The 19,681-nt window shown below is 43.9% G+C and overlaps 1 protein-coding gene across 1 annotated transcript; it reads left to right on the top strand.

The window, feature by feature from the left end:
* Nucleotides 1–8,482: 8,482 nt before the first annotated feature.
* Nucleotides 8,483–8,973, top strand: LOC119853490 (40S ribosomal protein S3-like). The gene is given in 2 exon segments (XM_038396609.2): nucleotides 8,483–8,729; nucleotides 8,731–8,973. Coding segments are annotated over 2 exon segments (348 nt in total). The 5' UTR covers nucleotides 8,483–8,556; the 3' UTR covers nucleotides 8,906–8,973.
* The last annotated feature ends 10,708 nt before the right edge of the window (nucleotides 8,974–19,681 follow it).

Raw genomic sequence — 19,681 nt, forward strand, 5'->3', positions numbered from 1 at the left:
AACATTTGGTAGGGACACTACATAGTCATATTAATATGAGACAAAAGTAAATTAAAAACAAACACGTGCTTGTGTCAATCCTGCCAGTTTCTCACTCAACACCACCCCGTGCACCTTTCTCAAAGTGGAGGAATGCTTGCAGCAGCTGATGCCAGGTCTACACTAAAGAGTTAGGTCAATTCAACTACATCGCTCAGGGATGTGAAAAATCCACCTTAAAAAAGCCTAAAAAGCCAACCTAACCCCCGTCTAGACAGCAGTAAGTCAACAGAAGAATTCTTCCCTTGACCTAGCTACTGCCTCTCAGGGAGGTGGATAACTACATGGGAAAACACCTCCTGTAGCTACATGAGTGTCTACACTGAAATGCTGCCACACTGCAGCTGTGCCACTAGTGGTTTAAGTGTAGACGTTGCCCAAGTGTTCTGAATTAGTTTATCATGAAACACCAAATAACTTGTTAAGATTCACATCAGAGAGAGCAAGCATCATGCTCATCTTATAAAGAAAGTAAGTGCTCTAGACAAGAGCACGGAAATAGAATTTTAGTCATCCTCAGTGGGGGAAAGGAACCAACCAACCAACCAACCAACCAACCAAATCACACCACAAAGATTCTTATAAATAACAGCACAAGGATTTTAACCCCTTATAAAATGACCCTCACTAACCAGTTTTAAACCAGTTCTTCCCTGGTTAACCCTCTTTCTCCTGAACTCTTTTTTTAAAAAGTCTCTTTCCTGTTTCGACTCCTCCTTTGCTAACTTCCTGTACCTGTGCCAGCAGCATGGCATGGCAATTTTGGCTCTGCCAGTAATTAGTAGCTTGGCAATGCTCAACATTAGATTTTATACAGGTGTGTATGCATTTGCCTATTCATCCTTTTCCTATTTCTCTGGGAAGGACAGACCATGGCAGAGTTGATTAAAAAATAAAATAAAATATAAATAAATAATGGAATATAAATAAATATAAATAAATAGAGGAATGTTCCATTTTGTATTTCATTCATATCATAGTCACTCACCCACAAACCAGAGACACCCAGATCGCGAAAGGGAACTGCATCTCAAATAGAATGAGCAAAAAAACACCCTAAAACAAAAACCCACTCAGCTCTGAGCCTGCCACAGAGGCACACCACCCTGTCCCAGTTTTGATTAATTAAATGAAGTGCAAGGCATTTATGGTGTCCCAAAAGAAGCTCCTAGGACATATGAAAAAGATGGGACTCTCCTAGTAAAACTGAGATACATGATTACTTTATCTATAAGAGGATTTTATTGGGATGTATAGCCTAGGCTAAAAGACGAAGCAGCACATGGGACCTAAGTCTATCAGGAGAGCTTAGAAGAGGAATTTCAAAGAACATTTGTATACCATCTAATGGAAAGCTGTTAGGCTTGAATTGACAATGCTGTGGGTGTTGGTTTAAAGATGTGCGTGATTGTTAGCAGATGTACCCGATTCCATGACAATTAATTCTTGAACTCTCAGAGGGTTAATATAAAAGTTCTCTATTGCTGTACTACTCATTTTTATCCATGACTTTGAAAAAATATGTTAATCACCACACACATATTCACGCTGTGCTAATACAATCATTCGTTATGATTATAAAACTGCTCTAAATCCCATGGAAATTCAACAGATTTGGCAGAGTGACTTTTACAGATTTGGCCAATAGTGTGTAGGGAGGGAATATCTTATAATCAAGCCAGGCACACCAGGAAGCAGTCTCAAACTGTATTGTGTCTCTGGCTATACTGTATCTATTGACTCCAAAGGGAGCTGCTGGACGCTCAATACTTTGAAAGTCAGGTCCTCTGATTAGGTGCCGAATGATAGGTTCTTATTTTTAAACTCTGGGGGTGGATTTTGAAAGGCATTTAAGAGCACAATGGGACTTGTGATCTTAAATTTCATAGGTGCTTTGGAAATACCATTCCTTGCCCTTAACATATTTTAAGTGAACTGTAGGAATGTTTCAGAGGGGTAGCCATGTTAGTCTGTATCAGCAAAAACAACGAGGAGTTCCGGTGGCACCATAAAGACTAACAAATTTATCTGGGCATAAGCTTTCATATAGCTTGGGAATTGAAGTTATATGTTTTACAGCTACGGCATAACAGTAACAAAAATCGTTTACAAATATCCACACTGATTTAAAGCAATGCACCAGATTTCCCCCCCAAAACCATAGGACTTATGATGAAAGCCTTTATATATTTCAGGATTTCAAGGGCACAACACTTTCCTTTTCCTCTTTGCTTTTTAGGTCTTTTTCAATATTTTTCCATTGTTCCTTAATCTAAACAGAGCCATGGATAACCCACCCATTTCTGCAATATAGCTTTATAGAATAAGCAATGTAATTTTAATGTTCACCCTGGTTAGAGTGTAAGTCCATTAAATGGGTTGTGTAGTTTGGCAAAACTGTACATGACTGGTTTCTGTCATATACCTGATGTGTCGGATCCTTTGATGTGGCCTCTGTCAGTTTTGCTAGTCATTGATAAGCAAGTGGGAGAGCTCTATTATGTTGTTTTGTTCCTTTTATGATGTGGATGGGAATGAAACACGGTCCCAGAAGCCTTGCTCCAGCCCGAAGCTTTTCACCTATCGATCTGAGCCCATCTCCTCCCAACACATGCGTACGTAGGGCTTCATGGAGAGCCCTCTGCTTGATCCCAGGAGGAGAAGAATGATACAGGAAGGTCACTGATCTCCACTTTTGGGCAGAGAAAGATGCATGGAGACTGAATTCTAGTGGACAGTGCACAAAGGCATTTCCCAAATACCTTGATTGAAATGCTGGCCTCATTGAAGTCAATGAGGTTTAATGAGGCCAGGATTTCACAGAAGAGTCCATCTTGGTTCTGACTGCACTGTAAACTTGCTCAGGGGCTGGTCTACAGGTCTCTGTGTCAGGAGCTATAGTACAGAGGGTTATTTTATGGTTAGAGCGTTGGGTCAGGGAATGTTGCATACACTTGCTACTAGCACATATTGGACATATATAACTTGCAGGAGGGCCTGTGTGTATGTGTGCTGTGAAACAGGTAATACGTTAATTTTCAGCAGGAACCATTATTCTGCAACCAGCAACCAGCTTCATTTATTTACTAATTTATTATTATTCATTTCATTACACCCATGCCAGGATCTAAGTGCATTACTAAACATATAAGTACATATTAGCAGAAGATGCCCACTGAGGCCTGCATGCAAAGGTTGTACAAGAAAACCAGGCCTCTGATTGTTCAGGAGGGCAGTCTCTTTTTCGTGGAAGCCTTTTACCCCTATAAATATTGCCCTCACAGTTCAGTTGTGGGTGCAGACCTGTGTGCTAGAGCTTCCACCTCCCTGATTGTGGGGGTAATTCATTTTGTACACGTAAATTGGGAGGATGGGCCTCAACCCTTTGAAAATTTACCCCACAATACCTTCCCAACCCCCACACAACACGTCCCAGCCTGGCTTCTTCCCCAGTTACCAGGAGGAAAACGTCTGGGAGAGCAGGTGGAGCTCGTAGACCATAGCATGTCCTGAAAGTTATCACATCCAGGCTGTGGCAAATCCAGGAGGGAAGTGCATTGCAGAGCCAAGACGCTTTTTCTGAGAATACCTTTCTGCTTGCCCCCTCACACCATTTATGTCAGGAGAGGACTGTTATCTGAAGCACCTCAATTAGCACAGTAAGCCAGGAGGAGAGAGGCAATTTTTAAGGTAGCCAAGACCAAACCATTAAGAGCATTCTGTGGGCAAGTGGTGAAGTTCTGGAATTTGGTCCTTCACAGTAGGCATAAGACTCCCCTGCTATTGCTGAGGCATAAGCCAGTGATTGTGGATTCGCCCATGTAAACTGCCTTACACGTATAGATTTGTGTTGTTGCTTGTATTGCAACACGACCGAAGAGTCCCAGTCGTGGATCAGAGCTGCATTATGCTAGGTGCTGTGCAAACACAGAACAGAAGAGCGGCCAGATTGGGTCAGACCAAAGGTCCATCTAGCCCAGTATCCTGTCTTCCAACGGTGGCCAGTGCCAGGTGCCCAATGCCAGGTGCCCCAGAGGGAATGAACAGAACAGGTGATCATCAAGTGATCCATCCCCTGTTGCTCATTCCCAGCTTCTGGCAAACAGAGGCTAGGGACACCATCCTTGCTCATCCTGGCTAATAGCCATTGATGGACCTATCCTCCATGAACTTATCTAGTTCTTTTTTGAACAAAAAGATATTCCTTCCCCCAGAGAACTCACATTCTCACATCTGTTGCCAATCTATTTCTTATCCTTTAAAAATCAGGGTCATGTCTTGCTCATGAGTGGTGAAGACCCTTTTGCTGGGATAGCCCGTTTCATCTGTTTAAAGGTTTGGGATTTTATGTTTTCTTACAGCAGTCCAACCCAAAAACACAGTGCAAAGGAAAAGAGAACATCGGGCAGTGCAACACCAGGAGAGAAAAGAATGGTTGAACATACTGTAGGCTTGTACATTTATTTCCACAAATGAGACACCAATGACCATCTGGCCGGGGTGGCGAGTTATATCTCCACGTGGTGCCTTGGCACCAGCAATATTCAGAGCCCAGGGGCCCAGCTCCATCAATATTTGGGGCCTGGTGTCCCCCCAGCCACCTGCTGCCCCCCCATGCCTCTCCTAACCCCCTCTTGCTGCCCCCACACATCTCTCTGTGCCCCAGAGCAGAGCATCCCTGGCTGCCTCTTTTGAGCAGCTCCACGCTGCCACGGTTCCTAGTGCCCCCCAACTCCCCTGCCAGGGCAGATTGACTGCGCCTGCCCTTCCACCTCAGACCCTTACCTTTTCCGGCAGGACCCTCCACCAGCACAGGCTCCCCCCTCCAACCCACAGTCACCACTCCTGCCCCAAGGAGGCAGCCCCATCCCTCACCCCCAGTGAGGCTACAGTCAGGAGCAGCAGGAGAGGAGGAGGTGCACGCAGCACCCCCCCCGGCACCCACCACAGGAGAGGCAAGGGAGATTCCTGGATCTGAGAGGGACCCTAGGAGCATATGCAATGACAGTGGTGGGGGTGAATGTGCTGCTGGGGGGGGTAGGAAAGAGGGCTCCTCCCCCAGAGCTCACTGCTGCTGGCAGGGAAAGGGCTTGGGGGAGTCCTCCTCTCTGGCCCCTGTCCCAGAGCAGCCTGCCTGCACCCCAAACTCACCCCCAGTCCTGCCTCACCCTAGAGCCCACATCCACTGCCACAGCTTTCACCCCCCCCACACCTTCAAACCCTCTAACCGAGTCCTGAGCCCCTCCAACACCCCAAACCCCTCATCCCCCTGCACCCCAGTACTGAGCCCCCTCCAACACCACAAACCCCTCATCTCCAGTCCCAGTCAGAGCCCTCATCCCCCTGCCCTCCAACCCTCTGCCCCAGCCCTGAGCCTCTCTAATACCCCCAACCCCCCCCAGCCCCAGACAGAGCCCTCACCCCCTACGCCCCTACTCTAGCCCTGAGCCCCTCCCACACCCCTGCACCCCCTCCCATCCCCAAACTCCCTCCCAGAGCCTGCACCTTGCACCCCAATCCCCTGCCCCAGCCTAGGGCCTGCACCCAAACTCCCTCCTGCACCCAAAATCCCTCCCAGAGCCTTGGGCAGGTGGGGGCAGATTTTTGGGGGGCAGAGTTTGGGCAGGGGTGGGTTCTGGGCACCACCAAAAATTATACAAACCTGCCGCCCCTGCATCTGGCCACACAAATAGTGTGATCCTGTAACCAAAAGAAAGCACATGGGTAGAACAGTTTTGTGATATTTTCCCCCGCCATAAGTGAATCTATCAGCACTGTTAATACTATCCCATTACTAATGCAAAGTTGTACTGTATCCTGCAATAGAATAATGGCCACATTCATTACTCTGTTGGTGATTACATTACAATGACTGGCATTGAGTAGAACACATATTGGATTTAGTGCATTTACTGAGTGGAAAAAAATTACCTTTAATTTCATTTAATTTATGTATGTTCTTTATTCTAATAGCCACCCATATGTTCACCAGTATAGTCTGGGCTTCAGGCTACCATGCGATTTTTCTGTATTTTTCTTACAGCCTATAGCATTTCAATCTCCAAAATGGGTTTAGCCATTAATCTACTTGCTGCTAATGGAATTTCTGCAAAGGGCCAAACTACAAGTAGCTTTTGGAATATTTAAGTAGTTAAAAGTCTTGGAAAACTGATAGGAGTCAATTCAGCATCATAGATAAAACAAATATTCAAAAGTACAGCTGTTTTAACAAGTTTGTGTTCTACTAATCAACGAAAACACTTTAAACTACAAATAGATCAGGGAGCTGAGAGAAAAGAAGCTTCAGAATTATTAAATGGATTGTAGCTTAAGCTCTAACACACTTTAAAGCAACAGATCTCAGCTCGTGTAAACTTGTGAAGTCAATGGAGATATGCTGATTTACATCATCTGAGGATTTGGCCCATTCTATTTGTCTGGAGTTATGACTTTGGCGTGTTTAAAAACTGTGATTAGCCATCTTCCAAGCACCTGCATATGAATGGTCTGGAACTTGGGGCAATTAAATTCTCACCTTGTATCAGTATCCACTACTGGCAGATGAATCCTTCTTTAAAATGCGTGAAATCGCAGCCTCAGAGCTCAATTCCTTCCATACATGGGCTGTTCAAAAATGCTGATTTGGATCTTGAGCATCTCTTTATTTAAAAGATTTAGTCTTTTGGTAGCTCTTCTTATTGGAAACCTTATACAGTGCCTGCTGAGAGATCTCAGTGCTATTACATACAGTCTAACAATGCTCCCATAAAGTAGTTGCTCTGCTACTTAAAACATTCTAAGGGTTGGACTACATTAGAAAAATTGAACTGATGTAGCTAAATTGATTTAAAAATGAACTCCATGATCTCTCTGAAAGGGAGAGCTTTTCATTGCCTGTCATTTTCTTATTCTTATCCAATGTGCAGATGTCAAAGAGGTCATGGAATTCTGAAGATCTTCATCTCTTGAAATTTTTCTATTAGTTGTTCCTTAATGGAAGGATCCTTTCCCCCTTGTAGTGTCTGTCTTATCATTCAGGGACTCTGGAGTTCTAGAAGAACTAGAAATACAGTCCTCTGATGTGGACATTGATAATTTGCAAGGTCATTGGATTGGAAGGGCTAGTCCTTCTTACTGGAAACCTTATACAGTGCCCGTTTAGAGATCTCAGTGCCATTACATAAAGTCTAACAATGCTCATATAATGTAGTTGCTCTGCTACTTAAAACATTGTAAGGGTTGGTCTATATTAGAAAAATTGAACTAATGTCACTAAATTGATTTAAAAGTGATCTAGTTGCACTGATGTGAACCCCTAAGGTAGATATGAGAGAGGGTCGGGAAGTTTCTATTCAAATATTTTTTGACAGAAGATGCAGTTTTTTCAAAATCTAAAGTTTCAGTTTTGCCAATTTTTTTTTTTCAATTTTCCACTGGGAAAGTTTAAACAAAATATTTTATTTCAGGTTGGTTTGACTTGAATCAGAATATTTTGGTTTGTTGAACTGAATCAAAATATTTCATTTCAGCTGCATCCTGGGAGATGTAGTCCAGTGAGGAAGAGCAACCCACAGTGGAGGAATGGGGGGCATGAAGCACCCAAACTACAACTACCATGAGGCATTGTGGCAGCTCAGGGGACACAGATGAATGTTGAACAAGTCAAAATGAAATGTGGTTTGACTTGCTTCATCAAACAGACAGGAAACATTTTGATTCAGGAAAGTCAAAATGTTTTGTTTTGATCAGAAATGTTACAGCAAAACATTTCTGAATCAAATTTTTTTTTGGAACTTTTCATTTTGCAACAATTTTTGTTTTTTCAATTTTTTGTCCCTATGTAGGATGCTTTTGTAAAAAAAAATATTGGAATTTCCACAGTACAAAAATTCCAGGTTTTGTCCAGTTCCAGGAGACACTCTTAAACCCTTTTAACCTTTGCTTAAATCAGTTTAGTTTAATTTGGTAAATTACCAATGCAAGTTAAATCATTTAAGGAAGAGTTTAATTGGTTTGAGCTGATCTACATTATGAGATTGCCTTGGTTTAACAAGATTGATTCAAAAATCAATCATTAAACTGGGGAAACGTTTCTAGTAGAGAAGGCCTAACTCTCTGCCTGTATTGCTTTAGCTGGTGAAATCGTTCCATTTTGGAGGAACGTTCAATTCCTTAGGTTCAGAGGTATCTGCCTCAAATTCTGACATTTGTTTATATTCCACAATGGAAGAATGATAAAGGAAAGTCTGTTTTTCTTATCATAGCTTTGTTACTGATGGGAGACGGGATGTTTTAATCGGAGTTGGATCTTCCCTGCTCCCCTGGATAAGTCATCAGACTAATAAAAATGCCAGTTTCAAAGACACTTCTAAGACATTGAAAAGCGGGGAGCCTTTAATCAAGCATCAGAGCATTATGGCCACCTCATGTGCTATTGCCCAAGCGGAATCCCTGCTTTACAAACTCCTGGGAGGTTTAACAGTGTGTCGAGCCTGCTATGGTGTCCTCCGCTTCATCATGGAGGGTGGTGCTAAGGGTTGTGAGGTGGTGGTGTCCGGTAAACTCAGAGGACAGCGAGCCAAGTCGATGAAGTTTGTGAATGGCCTGATGATCCACAGTGGAGACCCTGTAAACCACGATGTCGATACAACTGTGTGCCATGTCCTCCTCAGGCAGGGTGTGCTGGGTATTAAAGATTATGTTGCCTTGGGACCCAAGTGGGAAGATTGGACCCAAGAAACCCCTGCCAGACCATGTCAGCATTGCGGAGCCCAAGGAAGAGATCTTACCCACCACACCCATCTCAGAGCAGAAAGGTGGCAAACCAGAACAGCCAGCCATGTCTCAGCCAGTTCCCACTGCATAATGGGATTTTTCAACACTTGGAATGAGACTGTGACCCATGAAAGTATCTTAATAAAATCATAAAAGACAGTGTAAAAACAGAGCAGAAGTAAGGTGCTCCAGCAGGGTGGGTGAATGGCTCAGGATATTGGTGAGCAGCTAAAGAGTCTTTCTTCTCTAAATTACTGGTACAATCCAGCCCAGGTCAGTACTTAATATGCAGTTGCCATCAGCTGACAGTTTTTAGTAGCGCCCTAGATGTTCTTGGTACTTTACAGGCAAAAAGAAAGACAGTCCCTTCCTCAATGAGCTTAACAGCCAAATAAACAAAGAACCCACAACAGAGGAATGTGGCCTGAGGAAGATGCCTAGTGGAAGGAAAACACTACTCTTAGAGTGCATCTGCACTGCTCACTTCATTGGGCGGTGGGCAGAGTGCCAGCCCCTCAAGCCCCTGGAGGTCTGATCTTGCTGCTCTTCTCTTCCAGAAGGACACCTGCATAGGGCAATGTGTGCCAGGGCAGTGGGGGGCTCCAGCAGGGGGCAGGTAGGGCCTGGTACGCCCTGTCACACAGGGATGTCAATGCAGTATGTTCCATGAGCATGGCATTCACCCCACAAAGCGTTTCTTCGAGTCTGTTTTCTTTGCAGCCTCTTAACCAATGATCTTACCTGGAATCAGTGATTTGTACATGTCATAGTCATTGATATAGTCATGTTTACGTGGAGGTTTGGGTTCTTTGAGAAAGCCCCAGGACTGCTTTTGCATCCCCTGCTGCCACTTCCTCCAGAGTCCTAGTGGTCCCCTTTGTCATTTTCAGGGGTGGCCACTCTTGTTGTGCAATGGTCTTCAAGAAGCACCAGACCCCCACTGCTCTCCCTCAGATGAAGACTCATGAGCAGGGCAGGATAAGTCCTATCAACTCCCACCAAACTCCTTTATAGAAGCTAGCTGGTTTAGGGGAGCATTCCTGCTGGCAAGTGATGATCAAACTTTTATTTTAAATGACAGTGAAATATTTACTAGTGCTAGATAGACCATGGCACAATGAGAAAGCAGATGGGATAGAAAGGGACATTTATCAGTAACTCACTAGTATAAGGGGCAGATTTAATTTTGAGATTGCCCCATTATTAGAGATTAAAAAGCCTTAATACATTTAATTAATTAATTTAAAAGCAGTGTGGCATAGTGGAGCGAGCAGTGGACTGGGACATGGAAGCCCTGGGTGCTATTCTTGTGGCTTGCTGGGAGACCTTGGGCAAGACACTTCCACTCTCTGTGCTTCAGTTTCCCTCTTGTAATATGGGGACAATAATAATGACCTCTTTTGTAAAGTGCTTTGAGATCTACTGGTGAAAGTATCTAAGCAGTCTCCCTAGTAATTCAGAATTGTTTCTTCAAATGTCTTCCATCTCAACATCTCACGATGCTCTACAGGCATGAATGAAATAAGCCTCACCCATTGCCTGTGAAGAATGTAGCTACATGTTTTGGTGGGTTTTTTTCCTGATCAGGTTGTAGTGGCACTTCCAGAACCTCTCTAGAGAGTTCATTCTATAGTCAGATGGACTCTAATGCTCTGGAACTTTTCCCCAATATTCATCTGAATTTCCTGTTATTGACCTTTGCACTTAAGTCTGGGGTTTAGGTGCCTAGGTACCTTTGTGGATCCTACCCTTAGACCTTGATTCTGGAAGGCATTTAAGACCACATGTTACCTAAGTAGTTGAGTAGTCCCAATAAGTCAGTGCAACTGTTTACTTATTTCACATTAAACACATGTTCCTGAATTAATCAGAATATTTGGTAAGAGTATATCTGCATCCTTTTTGCCCATCTTGGGATTGGTAACACTAAAAAAATCATTCACTTTTCAGCTCCCGTGCGTTATCATCATTATATCTGTCATGCCAGACTCTACAAAACACTGCCTTTTGGGGATAATGGAGTGAGCTGGTGTATTGCCTCTGTACTGGGGAGCAAATTCTTCTCTCCCATTCAGCATCTTATTCCATTCCATGGATTTCAGTGGGGCTACTTGTGGAGTAAGATGTTGCTCAGGATGAGCAAGAGTGGCAGATGTTGCCCCTTGGGAATAAAGTCCCAGATTCCTTCCTGTACGAGAGTTCCACTTGGTTTAGCAGAGCGGGGTGAAGGGTGACATCAGATAGCATTTTACAGCCAGCTTTGTGCCAGCCTCACCTTGGTGTAGCTTGGTAGCTGCTCTAAACTATAACGGCAGTCAATGGTCCCCTTGAGACCATTAGCCAGTGGGTGATTGCTGGAGCACATCATTCTCCAGTCACACTCCTCCCTGCTGCTCCCCACACATATCAGTTCCCTTATGTTGGGACTCATAATGGGGCTCGTATTGGGACTTGGCTATAGTGAATCTGAACCCATTCATCCATTACAGGGGATGGAAAAGCTAATTTCTATTCTCTTTGCAGTGAAAAGTGATGGCGTAAAGGAGAGAACCTGACCCAAAGTTTCCTTTGATGACCAAACCACATACTTTTCCCAAAATTTTTTTAAAGATCCCTTGCAACTTAATTTGGAATGTTTGCTCTGACCTTCCTTTGTTCTATGATAAGCTTTCCTGCTCTGTATATTTGCACTGTAGATCACAAATATTAGAAGTGACCCAAAATGAATTCTAAAACTATTCCCGTTTTAGTGTTTTGGTTTCTGGTGACAGTCTAGCAATTTACTCTGTACTAAAAGACAGGAAAGGTCCAGCCCCTGGATAAGCTGTCTGGCTGCTCAATATAATAACTAGTGTCACAGGTATAATAAAATGTTATACAATTTTTATTGGTGCCCTCCTGGAGAATTATAGCAGTAGCAGTGGCATGCATAGCAGATGTACGAAGCGGCAGGCAGAATGCATCTGTTTCCTTTCTATACAAGTCCCTCTGTTCTCTACATCTGTAAACAAGGACATTTCACATAATGTCATCATCAATCATATCTATAATAAAATGGTTTTTAAATATAGCTACAGCACTTCTCTCTATTTTTTAAACTGACCTTTTTCTCCCCCGTCTTTCCCCCCAGAAGGATTCTTCTGCTTCACCTCTTATTTCCTGGAGCTTTGCCAGCTCTATAAGTTTGGTGTTGGCTTTTATAGTAGCACTTAGAGTAAAAAAGAAGTGTGGGGAGGCAGGGGCATGTCAACAAGAATCCACTTCCTCCTGCTGAATTGAAAAACGTTCAGGGCCGTGTTTCCTGCTGTTTTATCAGGCGACTGTTGCCTACTGGCAGAGGTAAAAACGGTGACAATCCAGATAGGAAGTTAAACAGTAGAACCTTGTTTCCTGGTTTCAGAAACTTGCTGGCAATCTTCCTTCCTCTTCCCCAGCTGTGCAATGCTATGTGAAGGAAAGAATTAGCAACTGTGTTAAATGGAAGAGGGAGGGACTGAGCTGCAGGGAACTTGATTTCTACAAGCTTTGGTGGTGGTGCCCCTTGCGGAGATTTTCCATCAATGTGCTATTTAAATGTACACTTAAATTGCTTCAAGAATTTGTAGGACTCAATCGAATGGATTTAAATACATAAAATAAACTTGTCTGAATGCTTGATCACAAACATTTTGAATGCCATTCCATGCCCATTACTAGTGTCCATCTTGCATTGCAAACTCTTTGTTTGGGGCACAGTGCCTAGTAAAAAAAGGTGTCATGATATGTGTTATATTATTTAGCCACTAGAGGGGTGTGCGTGTGTGTGTGTTCGCGCGCGCGCGCTGCAGAGAGAGTTCCAGACAGAGTGTGATTACCTGGTAAACAAACAGGATAAAGCTGGAACCCAAGCTCTGTAGAAGTCTGTTTGTATGGTTCTATAGTTGTAGCTGGTTTATTTATTAAACACTTCCTGTTTAAGGACTGTGATTGCATATATTATGACAAGAGGCCTTAATGCTGATTGGGCAGAGAACTGAGCTCTGGTGCTAGCATGACACAAAAAATTAAACAACAGTTATACTCCTGGAAGACCAGAGCTTCAGACAGGGTGAATTTTTAAGTTCTGTGCTAGTGAAGGCATTTAGAAAAGGAGTACTTGTGGCACCTTAGAAACTAACAAATTTATTTCAGCATAAGCTTTAGTGAGCTACAGCTCACTTCATCGGATGCATTCAGTGGAAAATACAATGGGGAGATTTATACACACAGAGAGAACATGAAACAATGGGTTTTATCATACACACTGTAAGGAGAGTGATCACTTAAGATGAGCTATTACTAGCGGTGGGGGGAAGAGAGGAAGAAAACCTTTTGTGGTAATAATCAAGGTGGGCCATTTCCAGCAGTTGACAAGAACGTCTGAGGAACAGTGGGGGATGGGGGGGGGAAATAACATGGGAAATAGTTTTACTTTGTGTAATGACCCATCCACTCCCAGTCTCTATTCAAGCCTAAGTTAATTGTATCCAGTTTGCAAATTAATTCCAATTCAGCAGTCTCTCATTGGAGTCTGTTTTTGAAGTTTTTTTGTTGAAGAATAGCCACTCTTAGGTCTGTAAGCGAGTGACCAGAGAGATTAAAGTGTTTTCCGACTGGTTTTTGAATGTTATAATTCTTGACATCTGATCTGTGTCCATTTATTCTTTTATGTAGAGACTGTCCAGTTTGACCAATGCACATGGCAGAGGGGCATTGCTGGCACATGATGGCATATATCACATTGGTAGATGCGCAGGTGAATGAGCCTCTGATAGTGTGGCTGATGTGATTAGGCCCTATGATGGTGTCCCCTGAATAGATATGTGGTCAGAGTTGGCAACGGGCTTTGTTGCAAGGATAGGTTCCTGGGTTAGTGGTTCTATTGTATGGTGTGTGGTTGCTGGTGCATTTAGCATCACACCAATGATGTACTTATCCCAGGGGCTTGAAGGTGGCAAGGGTGCATTTTTAACACAACAATAGTGTTCTCTTCTGCCACTCTCACAGACTGACACTGAGATGGCAGTGAACTATTTGGGCAGGTTAAAATGTGGCAAAGAGAAACAATGGTGAGAGGAACTAATGAGTTTACAAGTAAATTATGGGAATAAAAAAATGACAGGTTATAGTCACAAATCGTTAAAGTGCTCTGTGACATTTGAATGTTATAGATTGTGCTGCAGACCTCATGAGGTCTAGTATTTGTCAAGAGGATAATCCACTAGGGTGTATCACTAGCTTCCTCCCATGTTAAGGACAGTCTCTTGGTATCTCAGGGTATGTTACACTGCAATCAAAAACCTGTGGCTGGCCTGTGCCAGCTGGCTCAGGCTAAGGGGGTGTTTAACTGCAGAGTAGATGTTTGGGCTTGGCCTGGAGCTGTGCTCTAGGACCCTGTGAAGTAGGAGGGTCCCGAGCTCGGGCTACAGCTGAAGTGAGAATGTCTACACTGCACTTAAATAGCCTCTTAGCCTGAGCCCTGCAAATTGGAGTCAGCTGGCATGGGCCAGCTGTGGGTTTTTAACTGCAGTGTAGACTTACCCTCTGATGACCAAACCCTTCTGATGTTCCATTTTTAGGCCTCTATCTGTATTCTTCTTCACCAACTGAGCTAAAACCAGGAGCAACAGATGCTATAGTTCAACAAATAACATGCTATATTAAAAGAATTTATATAGATATTAAATTCTTAAAGGCTTAAAGTGCTGGTGCAAGACTGCTGTTAGAGCAGAAGACTGAATATGACCATTTGGAGCTGGACTAAAATATTAATACAAACTCCTTTCTAGGAAATGTAATCTATTGCTTTAATATCTTATAAACAAGCGCATGCAGAGTGGGGCTAGAGGAGTGGAAATATACTTGGGATGCTTTTGCTACATGCTGTATTGCATGAACACAATTACCAGCCAGTTTATTAGCTAGGAATTAACATTAATCAGTGTAACAGGCAAGAGTCCAATGCTAGTCCCATTGCAGGCCAGGAGGATTTTCCCAATGACCTCCATGAGACCAGGATCCATAGGTCATTTTGTGCTTACAGTGTAACTGAAAGAAGACCATGATGTTCCTAGTCTTCTTTCTCTTCCTATCCCTTAACAACTCTTCATTTTCACAGAAGCAGGGTTGCAGAGCCTCTATAGGTTTTCTTATCGTATTGTCAAGCTGAATTGAAATTGCAGCTGTACATAGACAAATTGCTAAACTCTGTGGGTCCAATCGTCCGGGCTGGAATATGGCAAACAGCCAAGCAAAAAAAAAGACTGCAGATTACATGGGATGAGGAGCAAAGCGATGCAAAATGCATGAAAAACACAATGCTTCTATTAGGCACTGTGAGGTTTATCCCCCTCATGAAGTGCAGGTGATGTGCATAGGTCAGTACACTAAAAGAAAGGCATGGTCCCAGTAAAAGGAGGTATGGGTAGTTACGGTCAGGGCTTCCACATGCCCGCCCGACTGCCTTTGCCACTGCCGGTACCACCCTACATGTGCCTAGGAGCCCTGCGGGCCACCCAGGTGATTTAAAAGGGCCCAGGGTCACGGACGGCAGGTATTGAAGGCAGGGTGAGGCTATGCTTCCCCAAACAGCCTTGCATGGCCCCGCCCATGCTCCACACCCAGCCCCCTTCCTGCTTCCCGGGCTGTGCTGCATGGGGCTGGGGCTGGGAGGCTAATGGGGGCTGCCGGCATTCCAGGGCTAGGAGGCCCATGCCTCCCACTCATCCTCCCGGCATTCCAGGGCTGGTGGCACTCGGATGGCCTGGTGTGTGTGTGGAGACTGGCTGCCACACCGGGAGAGGGAAACTCCAGCAGGAGAGGCCAGGCCTCGGGCAGGAGGGGTGGTCCAGGCTGGGGGCTAGCCTCCCCAAGCTGGAGGTTCATCCGCTGCCCATGCCTGGGGCTCCCAGCTGCCACGGCTGCTACTGTGGCAGCCGGGGGCCCCAGGCCCTTTTAAATAGCCTGGGCCCCTTGACAATGGCCCTCTTTGTCTCCCCCCCCGGCCTGGTCTTCGTGTATCTCCATCCATGCAGCCAGTGAGATTTGAGCTCATTGGGTCACAGTTCAGGGCAACTTCGCCTGCATTTCCCATCAGTGGTCCAGCCAGGACACTCTCTCTCAGGGTTCTAGCTCCCCAGCCATTGTCTGTCTTGGGTGGAGACCTCGGCCTGACTCCCTTCTCCCCAGGGTATTTCCAGGCTGCACGGATCCCTGCCTTCGCTGTGTTATTCCCAGCGGCGAGGCGGCCCAAGCACATCTGCTCACTTTCTCTTCAGAGATGGTTAGCAGTGTGGCTGCCCACTGTTATAGTTACCACACATCTCTTTTTATGCAAGCCTGTTTTATTCTTAAGGTAAGGATTGGAGCACTCTGCAGACCATTTGCTGGATCAGGAAGAAGGCCATGAGCCTGTTTAAAACCAGGCTATTTATCCAAAAATCCTTTCTTTGTCCGTTGCGCCCTGGAAAGTCCATTTTGAATTAGTAGGAGCATAGTTTTCCAGGGGGTGGCTTCAAAGGGGCTGATAACCGGAGGAATTACATTAGCATTCCCCACCTCCTAGTGGAGTTGCATACAATTCCCCAATAACACTTACACATTTGCATTTTTAATACAAGGGATCCCAAAGGTATTAACCCTCATTCAAAAAGATTTAACCAAATTCAATTAGCTTTACCTTAATTCTATCAGGTTTGTCCAGGATATTGTGAGTCTGCCATACAAGGAGATGGAGGGTGCTGCCATAATGTGTCTATGGTGAAGAAGTACTGCTGTTACCGCATCCACTGGGATTTCATACTTTGGAGGATACTAGCGTACATGTAGTACTTCCATGTGAATAAGACTTTGTGTGCACCTTGCTCCTTTTTAAAAGTCTTTTTGGTATGAAACAGGATTGCCTGATATTCTTTATGCAAGATGAGGGGGTTTGTAAGTGTGGATGGGGGATAGAAGACAAAAATACTGTGGCATCCTTCCCTTACAAACTGGGAAATGGAAACTCAGAGTCGGACCTGTAAATAAAGCTAGATTTTCCTTGCCAATTAATGTAACATTTTTACTTTACAAGTTTTCTATTCTCTGGAAAGCCGTAAGCTGATTTCTCAAGGAGCTGCCAATTATTTTTGTGGAATTCCTGTGACTTTCCATGATGAAATGTGGAATGGACCGTTTCTAAGCCGTAATGTTTGCACTGTAACCATTCAATGCCAATTACCTGGTGCACAAATGGAAACTTCTATTCTGCAGGGTGTGTTTAAAAAAAAGAAGAGATATTTCCAAATAAATTATGTAAAATTGCATGATATTACCCATCACAACCTGTATTGCTAATACATTGTGAAAATTAAGCCTTCAGTGTCTTATGTGAGTGCTAGTCAGTGGCAGCAAATTTTGTGTAACTATTTGTAGAGCCCTGCAAATCCACAGATATCCACTTTATATGCATGGATATCTGCATCCATGGATGCGGATGTGGTTGTTTTGTTTACCATCTTTGTGGATCACAGATCGGATGCGGATCCAGATTTTTGTATCTGCACAGGGTTCTAGAGCAGTAGTTCTCAACCTGGGGGTCTACAGCCTCCTAGAGTTCTGGTTTCAGGGGCTCCTCAGAGCAGAATTCTGGAGCCCAAAGCCCAGTGCCCCCTTCATGGGTTGGGGAGCATCGGCGCTTGGGACTCTGGGCTTCAGTCCCGCAGGGGGTGCCAGGCTCTGGGCTTCAGTCCCGCAGGGGGTGCCAGGCTCTGGGCTTCTGCCCTGAGGAGCCCCATGGGCCCCCCTGAAACTGGCTCATGGACCCACAGGGGGCCACGGACTCCCGGTTGCAAACGGCTGCTCTACAGGGCGCTGGTGCGCATGTGGATACATATAAAAGGTGGAGTGTGGATCGCAGGTTGGATACAAGTTAATTGTCCCGGATGTGAATCCAAATGTTTCAGTCCACGCAGGGCTCTGTGCAATAGGCAGTGTTTTCAGAGGTATCAAATAACTGGTTTAAATGAATTCTGAGATAAACAGTAGCCCCCCCACTCCCCACGTTGAATGTTTCATGTGAACCATATTGCTTTTATGATACTCTACAGGCAAAGTGATGTGCATGGTGCTACTTTGAAATATATATGGTCATATTTTATGTTAGGGGTACATTTATTAGTAGCTTATAAAGGATTAGTAAACAAAGAATAGCTGTTACGCGCATATGACAGACATGAGAAATATGCATTATAGATGGCTATAAATACGTCACTACAAAGTGTTATAGATGGGTATAAGATGGCTACTGATATGTTGGAGTGATCACAATTGATTAAACCTTTGTTAAAATATCAACCATTTATCAATGTACACTTAATATAAAGTGTGCCTGATTATTTCTGTCAGAATAACTTTAATGCCATGCACATTTTCTTTATTCTTAAATTCAGTTAACTAGTCTTCTGTGAACAGAATACAGTAGATAGTGATGATTGCAAGGGATTCCAGGGCAGCGTTAAAGTGTCAGGACAGAAGATACTGAGGCAGTCAAGACTTGGGTATGAAAGACACAAACATGGGCAAACTGTTTTTGGAGGGAGACAAAAACTGGCTTTTCTTAAATAAGAAATTTCTACTGGGGAAAAATGTTCATTTTTAGTAACTGTTTTGTAGTAAAACAGAAAATCTCTAAGTTGAATTTTTATTTATTTTATTTAATTTTCCCAGTTGGAAACAAAAGATTTGGCTGTTTGGGAAAAAGTTGTCAGTAAAACCAAAACAATTTTGCCTAACCAAGTGTTTTGGGTTTTGGCTGGCATCAGTGCTAGGTAGGCATCACCTGCCCCAAGGGGGATGGGCAGGACTGGAGACTGCCAGAGATTCAAGGCACGAGCAAGGAGAACTATCAACTACCAGCATGAAGCATGTCCATTTTTCGTTGAGTCCAACTCTACCAGCCACCAACGGTCTGCAGGAAGACTCTCATTATTTTTGCTTAATTTGTGGGCTTTGAGTATGTAAGGAAGGGAATATTTAATTATTGCTGTGTGATTGGTTAGTCAGTTGTTATCCCCAATTCCCCCACCTTTTCTTTTTGTTCTGGGTTTCTGCCCTTTCTCCTTCTTTATTTTACTGTTATCTTTTGTTGGAATACAAGATTTGTGTATCCTGATAATCTGTTGGTTCTTGATGTGATGGGTTTGGTCACAGAGACCCCCTTGGGACTGTCACCTGACATGCTGAATTTGCCTCTGATCCCATTTTCCCTGTCAGCTTGGGACTCCAGAACCCTGCCTTGCTGAGCCAGACATGCTAGCCAGCTGCAAACACAGACCCAGGTATGGTACATGCTCCCAAAGCTGTAAACTTTAACCAAAAACTGCTCAGCAGGTCACCTATTTCCAGGACCCAGACATCCAGTTCCCAATGGGGTCTAAACCCCAAATAAATCCGTTTTACTGTGTATAAAGCTTATGCAGGGTAAACTCATAAATTGTCTGCCCTCTATAACACTGATAGAGAAATATGCACAGCTGTTTGCTCCCCCAGATATTAATCACTTACTCTGGGTTAATTAATACAAAAAAGTGAGTTTATTAAGTATAAAAAGTAGGATTTAAGTGGTTCCAAGTAATAACAGACAAAACAAAGTAAGTTACCAAGCAAAATAAAACAAAACACGCAAGTCTAAGCCTAATACATTAAGAAACTGAATATAGATAAATCTCACCCTCAGAGATGTTCCAATAAGCTTCTTTTACAGACTCGACTCCTTCCTAGTCTGGGCTCAATCCTTTCCCCTGGTACAGCCCTTGTTAGTTCCAGCTCAGGTGATAACTTGGGGATTTCTCATGACTAGCAGCCACCTTTG

The sequence above is a fragment of the Dermochelys coriacea genome, chromosome 3 (assembly GCF_009764565.3).
Source record: "Dermochelys coriacea isolate rDerCor1 chromosome 3, rDerCor1.pri.v4, whole genome shotgun sequence".
In the NCBI taxonomy this organism is placed as follows: domain Eukaryota; kingdom Metazoa; phylum Chordata; order Testudines; family Dermochelyidae; genus Dermochelys; species Dermochelys coriacea.